The 19,578-nt window shown below is 42.6% G+C and overlaps 1 protein-coding gene across 2 annotated transcripts in view; it reads right to left on the bottom strand.

Moving 5' to 3' along the window:
* The window catches only part of LOC144685789 (uncharacterized), a 51,829-nt gene that overhangs the window by 1,585 nt on the left and 30,666 nt on the right, over window positions 1-19,578 (bottom strand). For both annotated transcript variants that reach the window (XM_078550665.1, XM_078550664.1), the window contains 3 exons: window positions 9,652-9,789; window positions 5,651-5,782; window positions 3,411-4,335 (listed from right to left, as the gene is read on the bottom strand). In XM_078550665.1, coding sequence (XP_078406791.1) covers window positions 3,411-4,335; window positions 5,651-5,782; window positions 9,652-9,789 — 1,195 coding nt within the window. The remainder of the gene's footprint in view (window positions 1-3,410; window positions 4,336-5,650; window positions 5,783-9,651; window positions 9,790-19,578) is intronic.

The following is a 19,578-nucleotide window of genomic DNA, read 5'->3' as shown; positions in this document are numbered from 1 at the left end:
TGCACAGCACCAAACCTTGTTGATTGCTCCAAACAACCTCATATCTAGATTTTGACACTCACTTCCTTTATTTTCCAAAATTGATTGATCCAATAATAACTTTTTTAAAAAGTTATACTGCTAGAGGTTTAAGTAAATTTAAAAGTTTTTTCGCAAGCAAATATATTTTTGAAGCAAAAAAAATCATGAAAGAATAATTACAGCACAGATGATTGCAAGCCAAATATTATAAAGAGGTTACATTTATATAGCAGCTATCATGTTCTGCAAAACACTGATGTAAAACTATAGATGTTTCTCATATAACAGGGTTTCACAAACAGTAATGAGATGATTAGTTTTGAACCACAGGAAACTACAAGTCCAAATTAGATCAATCCATCTGGTCATCCCTCAAATTGATACTCTTCAATCATACACTCCCTCAAATATTTAAAGTATCTGGGCATCTTCTGTCTTCCAAGTCTGAGCTCAGATCCCCTTGTTCTAGAGATTGTTTCTGACAGGCATCAATTTATTTTCTTAAGCATCGTGAATTCTTGAATTATACCTTGTGTGCCTTTCTTTTTCCAGAATAAGCTTCAACCTATGCTGTAAATTAGCTATCAGTTTGGATGCCCTTTCTTCTCCGTTAGAGTACAGTAACTGGGTGTAGGAACAGCAATACTTTGTTTTCAGGATGTGGGTGACCCATACATCCCTACTGCTGAGAACAGCAGAGGGTCTATTATAGCTAAGTTGCTTCCTCAGCCAGAGTCAACCACATGATGTGGTGAGGCTGGCGTCACATATAGGCCAAGATCCTTATCTAAGGAGTATTAATATATTCAATATTTAAGACAATGCAACAGCCTTCACGGTCATTTTCTGGTGTCAAATTGACAAATGCCCAAATTTACAGAATTTGTCAAGGGATTTGACCTTACAATCTCCACGTTCAGTACCATAACCATAATTGCATCATCACCTTCTGTAGTTTGTACACTATACCTCTGGCTATATTTCCAAAGATCCAATCAGCTTTCATTGGTACATTAAACTGTTAGCTTCAATGAGTTATCCACCAGGGTCCACATACCTCTCCTGTGTTGTGTCCTGTAGTCAAGAAACATTTAGTTCATACTGTCTCTGTTTATTTCTTGTTGCCATTACAACCTTTATCCTTCAGTTTCCTAACAATACATTTAAACTCCTCCTACTTGTCACATGGGCAACCGTCTATCCTCCTTCATTCCGTCCAATTACTGCTGTACACCCACAACCATAGCTCCTGGAAGACTAATCACTGCTCTATTTACTTCATCTTAGCCATAAAATACATGATTCACAACTTTCATCACCAACAACTTGCATTTATATAGCGACTTTAAGGTAGTTAACTATCCCAAGGCTTTGATACCAAGCCAAATAAGGAGATATTAGAGCAGATGGCCAAAAGCTTGGTTAAAGAGGTAGGTTGCAAGGAGCAAATTAAAGAAGAAAAGAGAGGTAGAGAGGCAGAGAGGCTCAGGGAGGGAATTCCAGAGCTTAAGGCCAAGGCAGCTGAAGGCATGGCCACCAATGGCTGTATGATCAAAATTGAGGATGCACAGGAGGCCAGAATTGGAGGAGCATAGATATCTTGGCGGAGTGTAGGGCTAGATGAGATTGCAAAAATAAGGGGGACCACAGCCATGGAGGATTTTGAAAAAATGGTGGAAAATTTTAAAATAGAGCCATTGCTTAACCTTGAGCACAAGGTGATGCATGAGTGGGACTTGGTGAGAGTTAGGTTATGGATAGCAGAGCTTTGGATGACCTCAAGTTGAGGATGGGTGGAAGATGAGGGGTTGACCAGGGGAGTATTAGAATAGTCAAGTTTAGAGGTGACAAAGGTATGGATGAGGGTTGCAGCAGTAGATGAGCTGAGGCAGGGGCAGAGTTAGGCAACGTTACAGGGTGGAAATAGGCAGTATTAATGATAGTGCAGATATGTTGTCAGAAGGTCATCACTGGGTCAAATACATCACCAAGGTTGCTAACAGTCCGGTTCAACTTTAGATAGCTGCCAGGGAGAGAGATGGGGTTGGATTTCACAGAGTGAAGTATTGCGAATCACCAATAAAAAGCCCAACACACTGCCAGTGGGCTAAACAGGCTGAGAGTGGGACTTTGCCCCCACAGTGGGACTGCAAGCAGGCTCACGCAGAACTTGGATAGATCCCAGAGCCAGTTAAGTTACTTGCTTTGACGGCAGGGAGGGATTGGGCAGCTAAGGGAAGGGAATGGGATGACAGGTTTTGGAGGGCAGTATGGAAGGAACAAAGGGGGGGATGGGGTAACCCATCTTGGGGGTAGGGATGGCAGGGGGGGGATCACGCAATGCACACAGGACACCCCCCAAAGGATGTCCACCCCTTCTTGCCTTTTACCCAGTTATGTTAAAAATAATGGCCTGCCCACTCCCAGCTTATTATGGCATGGGCAATGTAATGAGCAATGTAAAATTTGGGTCAATTAGCTAGTTAGCAAGTTCAATTACCCATTAATTATTTATTTTAAAATGGTGGGCAGACTGCTGGTTTCAGCACCATCTCACCTACCGTATTATGGGGGAGAGCTTGGGGTGGGTGGAAAGGTGGTGGCTGGGCACCCCTTGTATCTTATATGCCCCTCCATCAACACCTCCCCCCGTAGAAAACACACCCGGTGGGGGGCCATAAAATCCAGCCCATGGAGTCAGTGGCTAGGGAATGCAGATTAAGGCATCACAGAATCCCTTTTTCTCCCACAGTTTTTGTCACTATGCTGCTCAGGCTTCAATTCCTGTGCTACCCTCCTGTTCTTGCTTTTTTTCTTTACTGTTCTTTCCAAGCCCATTTTCTCACTCTACTACAAGCACCACCACTTTCCTAATGATTTCCTTGCTCCTTCCCTCCAGTTGTGCCCATCCTGAGCAGATCTACATCTGAATCCAATGTATACTCCCCTTTTATTTCCTACAAACGTATCGATAAACCTATGATATTCATTAATTTCTAAAATACACATCAATTCTAGTCTTTAATTAGTAAAGATTAACTTCCCTATTGCAATGATTACATATTTATTATAGCTAGGAACTGATCTTTACTGCATATCTATACACAAGATTAATATTCACTAAAGCTTACAATTTTTCCATTCGATTTATTTTTTAAAGTACAATATTTCCACTCAATTGCCAATAACAGACTAACTTCCATTTAAATGTAATAGTAAAATTTAGAAAACTTTTCCTGAAGTGAAAACATATTCCATATTCTTTAACAACCTTTGCACAACTTGATCTAACCGTGATCTTGTATATATTTGTTTTTCAAATCAATCTTCAAGTTTATTTTGTTCTCTTTTATTCCCAACCCCAGCCAATAAACAAAACAGAAACTCACCACGGCCTCTGGATGGATTTGGGTTGCGGTAATATGGTTGCTGCTTCCTCTGCTGTCTTTGGAAAGCTTTTTTCTTCTTGTTAGCATTGGCGATCAACTTTTTCTTCACTGCTGGTACAGGGGTCACACGCTTCAAAACTTCACCCTTCTTTTTTACCTCTTCTACAACTTCTGCACCCAGTAGGTCAGATGATGTCATATTTGGATGTTCTTGTGGTTTTACAGGCGTTTTGAATTTGAATAACTGCAACAAATTGTCAGCGCGAAGACTGGTCAACCAGCGATGAGTCTGTCCAGCGCACACAATCGATTGATGGCATGAAATTACAGTAGACTGCAGCCTCTCTTTCAGTTGCTCTGTAGTAAGGGAATCTAGTTCTCCAGACAACTCATCCAATTCATACTTCTGTATGGCAACTATAAGCGGACCGACAACTTCTGCTACTTTTGACTGTGCCTTACATAACACCTTCTCTGGTTCACCTAACTTTTTATCTAGATCCTCACGTGAACGTATAACTTTCTTACCAATCAGCAGTTGAATAAATGCATCATCTATCTTTGGTGTATCTAACTCATACATGTCAGGAGTTCCAGTAATACTTTGTAAATACCGTTCATGAGTTTCTAGCATTGGAACTTTGAAAGCATATGGTAACAATCTGAAGCACTCAAGTTCTTTCCCCTCATAGGTTTGAGGAACCCACAATTTATTTTTAAATGGTGCCTTGCCCTCCAGTGGCACTTTGGTCCACCTCAGCAGCTGTGGTGAATATTTAGCCCTGAGTTCAGCTAAATTTGGGGTACACGTTGGTGCAAATATGTCTTCTTCGGGTGCAGAGGTATTTTGCTGAACACCAAATTGTCTGTACAGAGATGCTGCAAAAGGAGGCATACCACCAGCAGTTGGATCCCAGTCAGGAAACTGTAATGACAAATCAATAAAAATGTTACCAACCATTCACTGTCTAGCATAAATTAACATGTGGTGCTAATGGACACCTAATGAGCAACAGCTTCAGTACTATGTTATTGCTCATTTAAGAATACTCTCCTCCTTGTTGCCTTTCAGTCTGACAAAAGCATTCTGCAGGGTTGTAGAAAATAAAGCTCAATTTTGGTCTACTTACGCTTTTCTTAGTTTTAGTTTCCCAAACAGGATCTTAACTCAAGCTATAATTATGCTTTCTCCATTGGCTACTATTGGCAATAAAATGTTAAATCCTCGTAGGCCCATGTCAATAATATATCAAAGCTGAAACTGCCAGACTAAATGCATGCTTTATTTATCCTTTCGATAAAAAATAACTTGGTTCCTTTTCCCCTACCATTTAAGTAATAGAAATGTCAGGCATTGTAGCCACAATTTTAACAGGCATGGGAGGGTGGTGGGAGTCGGGAAAGCGGGACAGGGCGTGTGTTCCAGAGGTGATGGCGATCAGGGAAGGAGTCACTGCAATGAAGATCCAAGGTTCCCTTGTGGTATCCAGAGGAGCACTCCTAGTTCACAAGGAAACTGAAAATGATCGGCCCTCCTGGTCTTCTTCTGGACTTGTTTCTGCCTTGTGCCGGGCTGTCCAGCAAAGTTGACTGTGAATAGTGAAAGCACGACTGTGCTTATTTATATCACAGGACCCTGAAGTTTATATATTTATGAGACCCTAGCCTACCTCCAGCGAGGGAATTGAGACTATTCAAAACACACAAGTGCGGTGTGAACAAGGTGAGTAGCACACTCCATTGATTTTAATGACCGCACTCCCTGTTCTTATCGAGCATAGCAGGTTAAAATCTGGCCTGATAATTTTCTTCAACCAAGCATTATTCTGACATTTCACATCTACTTCCTGCTGCCTGCCATTCACCATCCCAGTTGGTGGGGCAGATGGTTCAGAGTTCCCCATTTTTGCACCTTTTAAAAACAATGTCCAGAAAAACCTTTCCTTCTTATAACAGGTAAAGTACATTGCTTGCCGAGCTAAGCCAAATGACTTGGTTATCCTGATCAGATAATTCTCAATGTTGCCCATCATTGTTACTCTGCTTGACTAAGTCCCAGGTTTACTGTCATTTTTACATTGCCAGATCAAACTATAGCACTGCTTCTCATTTAGTTTTCAGTAGATAATGCACTTTATCCCCGTTATTAACATTATGCACAAAGGAGAAACAAATTTTGTGTAATTTAGGGTGCAGGTAACTGAGTTGACTGTTCCACATATATAAATAATGTAAAATACCTTCACGTTCAGCTTCTTATATTTCTGGCACATTTCCACTCTGATGATATTGCCTTGAATAACAGGTGGTTTTGTTTGGTAAAACTTCACCATGGCTTGAGCTTCTGCACTTTTGGACATCTCCACATATCCCTTAAAACACACACATTAAATACAGGCATGGAAGCATATTCAAGTCTAAATAACAATACAGAATGTCAATTCAAATACCATAAATATCTGCCACTACACAGAATAATAGTGTGGGTTTATAGGTCAAGTGATTTCATCAAGGTTTATATGACGAAGGGAATAGATTGTTTTTGCATCGCCAGTTTGTTTCAAGCTTGAAAACCCACGAGGTCTGTCCAAAAAATCAGAACTGTGCCCAAGTATCAGTGCTCGACTAAGTTTAGCCAGTGCCTATTTCAGTTGTCAGCCCTTATGGTGCCAAGCCAGAAGTGAAAAAAAATCACCATTTCAGGATTTTAACTGGTTTATTAATTTCATATTATCCTCCACTGTAAGAACAGGCTACTGAGGACTACACCTAGAAAAATAACAGAGCCCAAACTTTCTTTTAAGTTCAATGGGCAAAACCTGACTGGTAAGCCAAAGGTTTTGCACTTAGGATGGTCCTTCCAGACTCACGGTGTAATTGACAGATAGCACGTGGCTACATCATGCTCACATGAAAAGCAGCATAGCATGCACTGCGAATGGTTATTGATGGCCAATGTGGCAATTGGCATATTGTTCAGCAGTGATATATAGCACTTCAGGAAAGATAAACTGAGTAGATTGCCAGATGCAAAAGTCACCAATGTAAGACAATGCAAAAGAGTGTTTTGATAAGACAATGGAGAAATTATGCCAAGGGCATGCCTTTTACACAGTGCAAAAGAAAGAGTTATAGGGCTTGTATTCTAATATCGTCAACACTCAAAAATGTCTATTTTTGGGCTCTTCGAGGTAAAACATATCAATATTGGTGAATGAAACATGAGAAGAGCAACCTCTATTGTAACTGGGAATATTGATCTATTTCCCACATAGTCATTCTTATGATAAGGTCATGACAGCTACTTCCCATGGGCAATCATGAGCTAGGAGTTAGGTTAAGACTGTCCAAGCTGAATTTAATAACTGCATGCAATACAATAGAATATTTAATACTTTAAGCAGTTTTATTGTTTGATCTGTCAAATAATCTAGTCTATTTCATACATATTCACCCAGGAAGAAACACAAAATGTCCTTTTCCTTAAATTGTATTCTCATTTAATCTGCCTGTCATATACAATTTGAAAGGGACTGTTATAATCACATGACAGCTGGATTTTCTCAGCCTCTAAGCAGTAAACAACTTAACATGTGGATGTTTGTTAGCCTGATGCAACCATATGAGATACATATTTACATCCTTTGCTGTTGACTAAGTTTTAAATGAGTTCAAACATGTATCTCAGGCAGGCTTCCCTTTATCCATCAAATGTTCTGAAGGAGGAAGACACTGAGGCAGATAGATGGCATGAACTGCATTGGAGGCCATTCAGAGGGGGTTTATTAGACTGATACCTGGAATGAGTGGGTTGTCTTATGAGGATAGGCTGGACAGGCTGCGCTCATTTCCACTGGAGTTTAGAAGAGTGAGGGGTGACTTGATTGAAGTATATAAGATCCTGAATGGTCTTGACAAGGTGGATGTGGAAAGAATACTTCCTATTGTGAGTGAGTCCAGAACTACCGGGCACTGTTTTAAATTTAGGGGTCGCCCTTATAGGATAGAGATGAGGAGAAATGTTTTCTCTCAGAGGGTTGTGCGACTTTGGAACCCTCTGCCTCAGAAGGCAGTGAAGGTGGAGTCACTGAATATTTTTAAGGCAGAGGTAGATTGATTCCTTTGCCTAAGAAGAATCTAAGGTTATCGGATGAAACTCAAAACAAAACAGATCAGCCATGATCTTATTGAATGGTGGAGCAGGCTCGAGAGGCTGCTCCACCATTCAATAAGATCATGGCTGATCTGTTTGTGTTTTGAGTTCATCCTATTTCGCATGTTTATATGTATCAGAGGAGTCACAAATACTATTAAATATTGTGCAATCATCACTTCTGACCAGTGAGGTCCAGGTTTACTGTGAGTACTAAGCAGGGTTTCTCTGTTTAGCCTTTAAGTTCAAGAAGTAGAAGATACATTCTGTGCATTACAGTAAATTTGTTGTGGCCTTTGCTACAGTTAATTTATTGGTAATAAAACTGTTTTGTATTTTATAGCCTGAGCCATGTCTTACGCTTTTCCAAGTCGATAAAATTATCCAAGGGTACATGATATAGCCAGCAAGCTAATACAATGACAAAGGTTGCTGTTCGACCTCAAGGCTCACTACAGTTAGCCAGATATTGGATGATGAGCTACTAGCTCGCTGTGCAGTTTTCTAAAACATCTAAATGGGATATCATTTCTGCTATTCTATTTCTTATATTCATGGGCTTATCCTCATGATATGTGGGGACTATGAAGCCAAGCTGTTCCAGTACAGTTACAACGTTATCTACCCAACAATGTGGAAAATAGCCCAGGTATGTCCTGACCACAAAAAGGACAAATCCAACCAGCCAATTACTGTAGCATCAGTCTATTCTCAATTATCAGCATCAGTCTATTCTCAATTATCAGCAAAGTGTTGGAATGAGTCATTGACAGTTCTGTAAAGCAGCACTTACTGAGCAATAACCTGTTCACCAATGCTCAGTTTTGGTTTCACCAGCAACACTCATCTGCAGATCTCATTACAGCCATGGTCCAAACATGGATAAAAGAGCTAAGTTCCAGAGGTGAGGTGGGAACGACTGCCCTTGACATCAAGACAGCATTTGGCCAAGTGCAACATCAAGGAGCCCAGCAAAATCAGGGAGGAAACTATCTGGAGTCATGCCTAGCACAAAAGAAGATTGTTGTTGTTGTTGGAGTCCAAACTTCGCTGCAAATGTTCTTCAGTACAGCATCCTAGATCCAATCTTCAGCTGTTTCATCAACAACCTTCCCTCCAACATAACGTCAGAAGTGGGGAAGCTCACTGATGATTGCAGAGTGTTCAGTACCATTCACGACTCCTTCGATACAGAAGCAGTCCATGCCAACATGAAAACCTGGACAATGTTCAGGCTTGGGCTGATAAGTGGCAAGTAACATCTGCGCCACATTAGTGCCAGGAAATGACCATCTCCAACAAGAGAGAATCTAACCATCTCCCCATGACACTCGATAGCATTACCATTTCTCAATCCCTCACCATTAACATCCTGAGGTTGCCATTGGCCAGAAACTTAACAGGACCAGTCATATAAGCACTATGGTTATAAAAGTTGCGGTTGGGAATTCTGCAGTGAATAGCTCATCTCCTGGCTCCTCAAAGCCTGCTCACCATCTACAATGCACAAGTCAGTAGTGTGATGGATTCCTCTCCACTTGCCTAGACGAGTGCTGCTCTAACAACACTCGAGAAGCTCAACACCATCCAGGACGAAGTGGCCCGCTTGATTGGCACCCTATCCACCATCTAAAATATTCACATCTTCCACCAACAGTGCACAGTGGCAGAAAGCTACAAGGTGCACTGCAGCAACTCACCAAGCCTCCTTCAACAGCATCTTCCAAACCTGCAACCTCTACCACCCAGAAGGACAAGGGCAGGAGACGTGTGGGAACACCACAAGCCGCAAGTTCCACCCAAAGCCACGCTCCATCCTGACTTGGAACTATGCCACCATTCCTTCAACGTCATTGGGTCAAAAACTTGTAATTCCCTTTCAAAGAGCACTTTGGGTGTACCTACATCACATGGACTACATTGGTTTAAGGAAGGCATTTCACTACCACCTTCTCAAGGGCTATTGAGGGTGGGCAACAAATAATGGCTGTGCCAATGAGGCTCACAACACATGAACAGAAAAAAATTACACTTCCTTCCACTGATGTGATTCAAACTGATCCCAGTTTAGTCAATGTTTGTGCTTACCTCACCCTTTGCTTTGATCAGAAAGGTGTTATTAATCTTCCCAAAGAGCTCAGCAAGGTGGATTAAATCATTTTTCGTGCATTTGCCCGGTACCAGGTCAGCAATATAAACTACTTGTCCAGGCTCTTCCTTCGTATTCTAGGAAACAAGAAAACGTCTTATAGTAAAAGGACACCTGTCACGATGCAAGGCTCTGTTGAATTAATTCAGCACTCATTCTGCACAGTGCCACTAAGGCCAACATACTGCTCAGATCACAGAGCACTACATGGGTGCATTATGCATTTGCAGTTTACATTTATTGGCAACTTTTAGACATATTTTCAAAAATACTGACTTACGGAAATATTGTCTGAATCATTCCTAGGAGGCCTGCATGCAATATCTCAGTGGTTAACCAAGCATTCTACACCTCCCCACCACCCTACTGATTCACAGGTGCTGAAATGTACAAGTTAGCAGAACTTGGGAAGCATTATTTTCAATAATTTGCAAAGGAAACAAATTGCATTTGTGTGCAATAGTAGATAAGTGCATAATGTGAAGTTGAATGTTGACATTTTTGTGTCTTATTTCACTGTTGCACCATACTTGCTGCCAGAGACAATTGCCATTGTTAGAACTTATATTGTGTAGTAAGGAAAACAGAGCAGTTCCAGAAAAGCAGAGAAGAGGGGCTATCAGGCAGGAGGAAAGATAACAGCAATTTCCTTCATGCAATCCCAATGTATGCCATTGAGTACATTAGAAATAATCAGATACAGCATCATCATGATCTCTGAGATTCCAGGAAAAATATTCCAAGGAAAGAGAAATAACCATATGAATTTCATGTTCAAAAATAGCAGCAAATATATAATTCACTCCAAATGCCATTTTTTGAACCAAAGAGAGCTTGCCTTGCACCAAGGGCAGCATTTGGAAATAAGGTGAGATGACTGAATGACCACACTGAAAATTCAGAGAAATATTGCCAGACAGCCCACAAAATAAGCCTTTTTAAGGGTGAAGTACAAGTTGTTGCCTAGGTAAATCAATAACTTCAAATGTCACAAAGTTTACTGCTTATAGAAAGTACATTGCAGAATTCATTTTCTCCCACTTGCCCTTATATATGTGATATTCAATGTTCCTACACCACTGCAATGGAATTGAGCTACTGCTTACTAGTGACACAATCAAGAACTCAGAATTAGGCAAAATGGCTTCTAACAGATATAAGGAATCAAGCTTCAATTTTTTTGTAGGAAATATTATCTTCCACTAATTAATTTGGTCATAATGAGCTTTAAATTTTAAAAAGTAATTCACAAAACCCAGCCATTGATTAGGGCTTCTGGACATTTTTTTTCCCCCAAAAGAATTTCTCTTATAATTTAATTTGCTATGTAAATGATATTCCTCCTTACAGCCTCAGTACATAGGAAGAGGTATAGGCCATTTAACCCCTCGAGCCTGATCCACCGTTCAATTTGATCACAGCTGAGCTGTACTTAAAATCTATTTACCTGCCTTAGCTCCGTATTTGTGGAAAAGAATATATCAATCAGTCTTGAAACCTCCAAATGACAACAACGTGCATTTATATAGCACCTTAAATGTACTAAGCCATTTCAAGGTGCATTGCACAATCATTATCAGACAAAATTTGACATGAAGCCACATAAACAGGTATTAGGGCAGTTAGGTAGGTTTTAAGCAACATATTAAAGAAGAAGAAAGTTAAAGAGGCTTAGGGAGGCAACTAAAGGCTCTCGAAAACACAGGTCGCATGCCTATTGGAAAGCACCGCTTCCTCCTCATAAGTAACCAAAACTACTTAACATTTGAAAGACTTGACCTTAAAATTAGGCCAAGGTACTTCTTCACACAAAGGGTAAATAGAAATCTGGAATTCTCTCCCCCAAATGGCTATAGGTTCTTTCTTAGCTGACATCCCCATACCAACACTTTGTACACTGCAGTTCATCCAAAACTCTGCTGCCTGTATCCTAACTCACACCAAGCCACATTCGCCCATCATTCCTGTGCTTGCTGATCTATGTTGGCTTCCAGCCAAACAAGACCCTGAATATAAAATTTTAATCCTTGTATTCAAACTCCTCTGGGGCCTTGCTCTCTCTATGTAATCTCCTTCAGTCTTATAATCCTCCAAGGTCTTCATGTTCATCCAATTCTGGTCTTCTGTGCATCCCTTATTTTGTTTACCCCTCCATTAGTGGACTGGGAGCCAGGGTAGGTCAACAAGCACATGAATCAACAAGACTTGGCGAGGCTTGGAAGCAGGACAGAATTTTGGATGAGCACAGGTTTACATAGAGCAGAAAATGGGAAGTCAGTCACGACAGCATTGGAGAATTGATTAATTGAAACAGAGGGAACAAAGGCATGCATGGAGGTTTCAGCATCGGATCAGCTGAGGCAGAGTCAGAGTCGGGAAATGTTATAGGGGTGGAAGTAGGCATTCTTGGTGATGGAAATATGTGATCAGAAGCTCAACTTGGGGTCAAACATAACACCAAGAGTGCGTAAAAGCCAGTAAACAGCGAAGAAGAGTAAACGGGTCATATTCGGGATGGCAAGATATAACTAGTGGAGGATCGCAAGGATCAGTGCTTCGGCCTCAGTAACTTACAATCTATATCAATAAATATAATCAACACTGGAGCATCCACAACCATCTAGGGTAAATAATTCCAGAGACTTACAACCCTCTGAGTGAAGAAATTTCTCATCTCAGTCCTAAATGATCTTCCCATTATCCTGAGGCTATTTTCCATGTTTTAGATTCCCCTGCCAGGAAAACAAACTCTCAGCGGCCATCCTGTCAAGTCCCTTTAGAATCTTAAATGAAAACAAAAAATGCTGGAAAAACTCAGCAGGTCTGACAGCATCTGTGGAGAGAGAAAGATACAACGTTTTGAGTCCGTATGACTCTTCTTCAGATCTAAAGTGAGGTAGAGATGTGGTGAAATATATACTGATTCAGTGGGGGGGAACCGGTGAAGCCGGATAGAAGGCCAACGATAGGTGGAGGCAAAGGAGAGATGGCAAAATATGTCATAAACAAAAGGTCAAAGAGTTGTTGATGGTGGTTGTACTGGCTAAAGGAGGTGCTAATGGTGACATTAAGAAAGCAAAATGTGATAATGGCCGGACCAGGGTAAGCACTCTGGAAAGTGGCAGATGGCCCTAGTGAGGGTGGGGTGGGGGAAGAAAGATCAATAATAGGCTAAAAGCTGGGAATAAAACAATGAATGAAAATGGAAATAAATTTTAAAAAAATAATGAAAATAAGTGGAAAAAAAATTTTAACGTTTGGAATAATCAGCACACTTCCAAAGAATACCAATATAAGGGGAAAACAACAACTTATACTGTATGTGAAGAGTGTGCTGACTGGTTGGCAAGTGGACTCTGATTGGTTAAGGCATTGCCATGGAGAATGCACCAGTGATGGTGACTGACAGTTAACTGCCAAGCATTGTTTGAAATTTAAACCAGGCTGCTTGACTCTAATTGCTCAAGACATTGCCCTGGGGAATGAACCAGCGAATGGCTGTCACTTATTTTGTTTAGCTGAAACAGGCACAATGTGCGTACATGTTCCTTCTGCCTGCAAAGAACATGGCCCTGTGTATTAATATATGTAGCTTCCAGTACATGCAAATGCGCCACATTGCGAGCCCAACTGACAATCTTAAATTGGTTGTCAGCGTAATTCTTAGCACACTGAGGACTACTGAGCAAATGTTGTCCAATCACGGAATCATATCTAACATTGGACACTGTGTTTTGAGTTTTTCAAGCACAGGCTGGTTTGGTACAGTCTGTACCTTGCCCGTTGCGAACAGTGGCTGGGGCATGCTGTTTGATACGATCTGCCAGTCTTTGTGATGTACGGCCTACATACCTAGCATCACACTGGCACTGAAATTCGTATACCACATTACTCATTTGTGTGATAGGCAGAACATCTTTTTGGCTTGACGGCAGCATCTTATTGGAACAAAGAACAAAGAAAAGTACGGCACAGGAACAGGCCCATCGGCCCTCCCCTGCGCCAATCATATTGCCCGTCAACTAAAACATTTTGCACTTCCGGGGTCCGTATCCCTCTATTCCCATCCTATGCATGTATTTGTCAAGCTGCCTCTTAAACACCACTATCGTACCTGCTTCCACCATCTCCTCTGGCAGTGAATTCCAGACACTCACTACCCTCTGCGTAAAAAACTTGCCCCACACATCTCTATAGTTTTCTCCTCTCACCTTAAATCTATGTCCCCATGTAACTGACTCTTCCACCCTGGGAAAAAGCTTCTGACTATCTACTCTGTCCATGCCACTCATAATTTTGTAAACTTCTATCAAGTTGCCCCTCAATCTCCGTCCCTCTAGTGAGAACAATCCGAGTTTCTCCAACCTCTCCTCATAGCTAATAACCTCCAGACCAGGCAGCATCCTGGTAAACCTCCTCTGCACCCTCTCCAACGCCTCCACATCCTTCTGGTAATGTGGCGACCAGAATTGCACGCAATATTCCAAGTGTGGCCTAACCAAGGTTCTATACAACTGCAGCATGACTTCCCAACTTTTATACTCAATACTCCTGCCAATGAAGGCAAGCATGCCATATGCCTTCCTGACTACCTTATCCACCTGCGTTGCCACTTTCAGTGACCTGTGGACCTGTACACCCAGATCCCTCTGCCCGTCAATGCACTCGTGTTGCTACTGCATAGCAGCAGCATGAAACAGCTAGCTTCACCTGTTGCTCAAATTTTTGAGATGCCTTGCCCTTCCAGGGTAATCTGAAGTAGATTGGGCACTTTTCAGGGCCAAAAGTGATGGTCTTCGGCCCATGCATGAGTTTGCGTGATATACAGCGCGAAATGATCCGGTTAGGGTAGCCAATATCCTGCAGGCTGCCTTTGATGCGTCCCATTTCAGCATCAAGGCTACATGGTGAGCAAATGGCTCGGGCCTTATTTACAAGGTTTGCCAAACGAACCAATCTTATAGCGTGTGAAACTGTAAAAATCCCAACGAGTATATTGACCAGTGAAGGAGGGCGGCGGTAGACTGTGTTAGAGCCTGGCAGATTTCTCAACTGGTACATCAAGGAGGGGGAGTTCATTTGACTGCTCCATTTCTAAGGCAAATTTGACTGCAGGATGGAGCCCATTAAGACATGTAAGAAAATTGTTACCTGCAGCTAAATTCACCTGTTGCTCAAACTACTGAGATACCTTGCTCCTCCAGGGTAATCTGAGGGAGGTTGGGCACTTTTCAGGATCGAAAGTGATGGCCTGGGCCCGTTCATGAGTTTGCATGAAATACAGCGTGAAATGATCTGATCAGGGTAGCCATTATCCTTCAGGATGTCTTTGATGCACCCTATTTCAGCATCAAATAATTGGGCTCGCAGTGGCACATTTACATATACTGGAAACTACATATATTAATACACAGGGCCATGTGCTTTGCAGGCAGAAGGAACATGTACGCACATTGTGCCTACTACAGCTAAACAAAATAAGTGACAGCCATTCACTGGTTCATTCCCCAGTGCAATGTTTTGAGCAATCAGAGTCAAGCTGCCTGGTTTAACTTTCAAACAATGCTTGGCAGTTTACTGCCAGTCACCATCAACTGGCGCATTCTCCATGGCAACGCCTTTACCAGAGTCCACTTGCTAACCAATCAGCATTCCCTTCTCATTCGGTATAAATATGTTGTTTCCCCTGACATTGGTATTTTCTTGAAAATTGTGATGAATGCAAGACAAAAAAATGTCTCTTTTTTCAGCAATACTCAAGTTCTACCAAACGATTAACTATAGAGTAATTATAATGGGGGACTTCAATTATCCAAATAAAACTGGGATTGGAATAGTGCAAAGGGACAAGAAGAGCGACAGTTCCTGGAATGCATTCAAGATAATTTTCTGCGGCAGTACGTTTCCAGTCCAACAAGAGGACAGGCACCGTTGGACCTGGTTCTGGGGAATGAGTTGGACCAAGTGGATCAAATATCAGTGGGAGAGCATTTAGGGGACCTTATGTATCATAGGTTTTAGGTTGGTCATGGAAAAGAACAAGGAACAATTCAGAGCAGGGGTGATTAATTGGGGGATGAAAATGCATCTGAGTCGAGCGAGTTGGAATCAAATGTTAGCAGAAAAGACAGTGGCTGAATAATGGTGCACCTTCAAAGAAAAAGTAATGCAGACAATATCAAGGTATGAAGGGAAAAGGTAGGATTAATAAATCCAGTGCGTCCTGGATGATGAGAGAGATGGAAGCGAAGATGAAAAGGAAGAAGTGTGCATATGACAGATGTCAGATAGAAAATGCGAGGAAGAATCAGGCTAAACAGAGTCACTGTTTAAAAATAAGGAGTTGCCCATTTAAAACAGAGATGAGGTAAATTTTTTTCCACTCAGAGGGTCATGAGTATTTGGAGCTCTCTTCCTGAAAAGGTGGCAGAAGCAGAGTATTTGAATATTTTTAAGGCTGAGGTGGATGGATTCTTGGTGAGCAAGAGGGGTGCTAGGTTATTGGCGGTAGGTGGGATGCATATTTCAAGCTACTATCAGATCAGCCACGATCTTATTAAATGGCGGAACAGGTTCAAATGTCTGAATAGCCTACTCCTGCTCCTTGTTCGTATGAAAAGAGATAGGCAGTTAACATTAAAGGGAGTCCCAAGGTCCTCTATAAAAATATAAATTATAAAAGGGTGGTATAAGAAAGAGTAGGGCCGATTGGGGATTAAAAAGAGGGGAATTGCATGTGGAGGTAGGAGAAATACTGGAGGTATTAAACGAGTACTTTGCATCTGTCTTTACAGAGAAAGATGATGTTATGCAGGCTGAGCTAAGAGAGGAGATAACTGGTACACTAGAAGGATTTACAATTGAGAAAGAGGTGTTAGAAAGGCAATCTTTACTTAAAATTGACGAGGTACCAAGACCGGATGAGATGCATCCAAGGATACTGAGGGAAATGAGAATGGAAATTGCAGAGGCACTAGTGATAATCTTCCAGTCTTCCTTAGACACAGGGATAGCACCAGAGGACTGCAGAATTATGAATGCTACACCCTTGTTCAAAAAGGGGTGCAAGGATAAAGCCGGCAACTACAGGCCAATCAGTCTGATTTCAGTGGTGAGAGAAACTTCTGGAAACTATAGTTCGGGACAAAATCAATAGTCACTTAGACAAGTGCAGGGTAATTAAGGAAAGCTAGCATGGATTCATTAAGGGAAAATCATGTTTAACTAACTTGGAGTTTTTTGAGGAGGTAACAGAGACAGTTGATAAGGGAAACACTGTTGATGCAATGTGTATGGATTTTCAAAAGATACAGTGCCACACAACAGACTTGTAAGCAAAATTCTAGCTCATGGAATCAAAGGGAAAGTCGGCACTTGGATCAGAATAAAAGCAAAGAACTGCGGATGCTGGAAATCCAGAACAAAAACAGAAACAGAAATACCTGGAAAAACTCAGCAGGCCTGGCAGCATCGGCGGAGAAGAGCACAGGTGACGTTTCGAGTCCTCATGACCCTTCAACAGAACTAAGTAAAAATAGGAAAGGGGTGAAATATAAGCTGGTTTAAAAGTGGGGGGGGCGGTTGTTGGGACAAGAAGCCAGTAATAGGTGGAGATAACCAAAAGATGTCACAGACAAAAGGACAAAGAGGTGTTGAAGGTGGTGGTATTATCTAAAGGAATGTGCTAATTAAGAGTAGAGAGCAGGACGAACAAGGTACAGATAGCTCTAGTGGGGGTGGGGTGAAGGCATACTAAAAAGGCTAAAAGGTAGAGATAAACAATGGGTGGAAATACATTTAAAAATAATGGAAATAGGTGGGAAAAGAAAAATCTATATATATTATTGGAAAAAACAAAAAGGAGGGGGAAGAAACGGAAAGGGGGTGGGGATGGAGGGGAGAGTTCATGATCTAAAATTGTTGAACTCAATATTCAGTCCGGAAGGCTGTAAAGTGCCTAGTCGGAAGATGAGGTGCTGTTCCTCCAGTTTGCGTGAGTTTCACTGGAACAATGCAGCAAGCCAAGGACGGACATGTGGGCACGAGAGCAGGGTGGAGTGTTGAAATGGCAAGTGACAGGGAGGTCTGGGTAATGCTTGCGGACAGACCGAAGGTGTTCTGCAAAGCGGTCACCCAGTCTGCGTTTGGTCTCTCCAATGTAGAGGAAACCGCATTGGGAGCAACGAATGCAGTAGACTAAGTTGAGGGAAGTGCAAGTGAAATGCTGCTTCACTTGAAAGGAGTGTTTGGGCCCTTGGACGGTGAGGAGAGAGGAAGTGAAGGATGTTGCATATTCTGCAGTTGCATGGGAAGGTGCCGTGGGAGGGGTAGAGTAGGAGGTGATGGAGGAGTGGACCAGGGTGTCATGGAGGGAACGATCCCTACGGAATGCCGCTGAGGGGGTGAAGGGAAGATGTGTTTGGTGGTGGCATCATGCTGGAGTTGGCGGAAATGGCGGAGGATGATCCTTTGAATGCGGAGGTTGGTGGGGTGATAAGTGAGGACAAGGGGGGCCCTATCATGTTTCTGGGAGGGAGGAGCAGGCGTGAGGGCGGATGCGCGGGAGACGGGCCGGACAAGGTTGAGGGCCCTGTCAACCACCGTAGGTGGAAAACCTCGGTTAAGGAAGGAGGAGGACATGTCAGAGGAACTGTTTTTGAAAGTGGTATCATCAGAACAGATGCGACGGAGGCGAAGGAACTGAGAGAATGGGATGGAGTCCTTACAGGAAGCGGGGTGTGAGGAGCTGTAGTCGAGGTAGCTGTGGGAGTCGGTAGGCTTGTAATGGATATTGGTGGACAGTCTATCACCAGAAATTGAGACAGAGAGGTCAAGGAAGGGAAGGGAAGTGTCAGAGATGGACCATGTGAAAATGATGGGAGGGGTGGAGATTGGAAGCAAGATTAATAAATTTTTCCAGGTCCCGACGAGAGCATGAAGTAGCACCGAAATAATCATCGATGTACCGGAGAAAGAGTTGTGGGAGGGGGCCAAAGTAGGACTGGAACAAGGAATGTTCCACATACCCCATAAAGAGACAGGCATAGCTGGGGCCCATGCGGGTACCCGCAGACACACCTTTTATTTGGAGGAAGTGAGAGGAGTTAAAGGAGAAATTGTTCAGTGTGAGAACAAGTTCAGCCAGACAGAGGAGAGTAGTGGTGGATGGGGATTGTTCGAGCCTCTGTTCGAGGAAGAAGCGGAGAGCCACCAGACCATCCTCATGGGGGATGGAGGTGTAGAGGCATTGGACGATTGAAGAGGAGGCGGTGGGGGCCAGGGAACTGGAAACTGTTGATGTGACGTAAGGTGTCAGAGGAATCACTGATGTAGGTGGAAAGGGACTGGACAAGGGGAGAGAGAAGGGAGTCAAGATAGTGAGAAATGAGTTCTGTGGGGCAGGAACAGGCTGACACGATCGGTCTGCCGGGACAGCCCTGTTTGTGGATTTTGGGTAGGAGGTAGAAGCGGGCCTTCCGAGGGTGGGCGACTATCAGGTTGGAAGCTGTGGAAGGAAGATCTCCAGAGGAGATGAGGTCAGTGACAGTCCTGGAAACAATGGCTTGATGTTCAATGGTGGGGTCATGGTCCAGGGAGAGGTAGGAGGAAGTGTCTGCGAGTTGACACTCAGCCTCCGCAAGGTAGAGGTCAGTGCGCCAGACAACAACAGCACCACCCTTGTCTGCGGGTTTGATGACAATGTTAGGGTTGGACCTGAGAGAACGGAGTGCAGTAAGTTCAGAGAGAGACAGGTTAGAATGGGTGAGAGGAGCCGAGAAATTGAGACGACTAATGTCATGCCGACAGTTCTCAATGAAAAGATCAAGAGAAGGTAAGAATCCAGAGGGAGGGGTCCAGGTGGAGGG

This window comes from Cetorhinus maximus, chromosome 10 (assembly GCF_964194155.1).
Source record: "Cetorhinus maximus chromosome 10, sCetMax3.hap1.1, whole genome shotgun sequence".
In the NCBI taxonomy this organism is placed as follows: Eukaryota; Metazoa; Chordata; class Chondrichthyes; order Lamniformes; family Cetorhinidae; genus Cetorhinus; species Cetorhinus maximus.
Note: the sequence above shows the minus strand (reverse complement) of the source record. Positions and strands in the feature narration are given on the sequence as shown.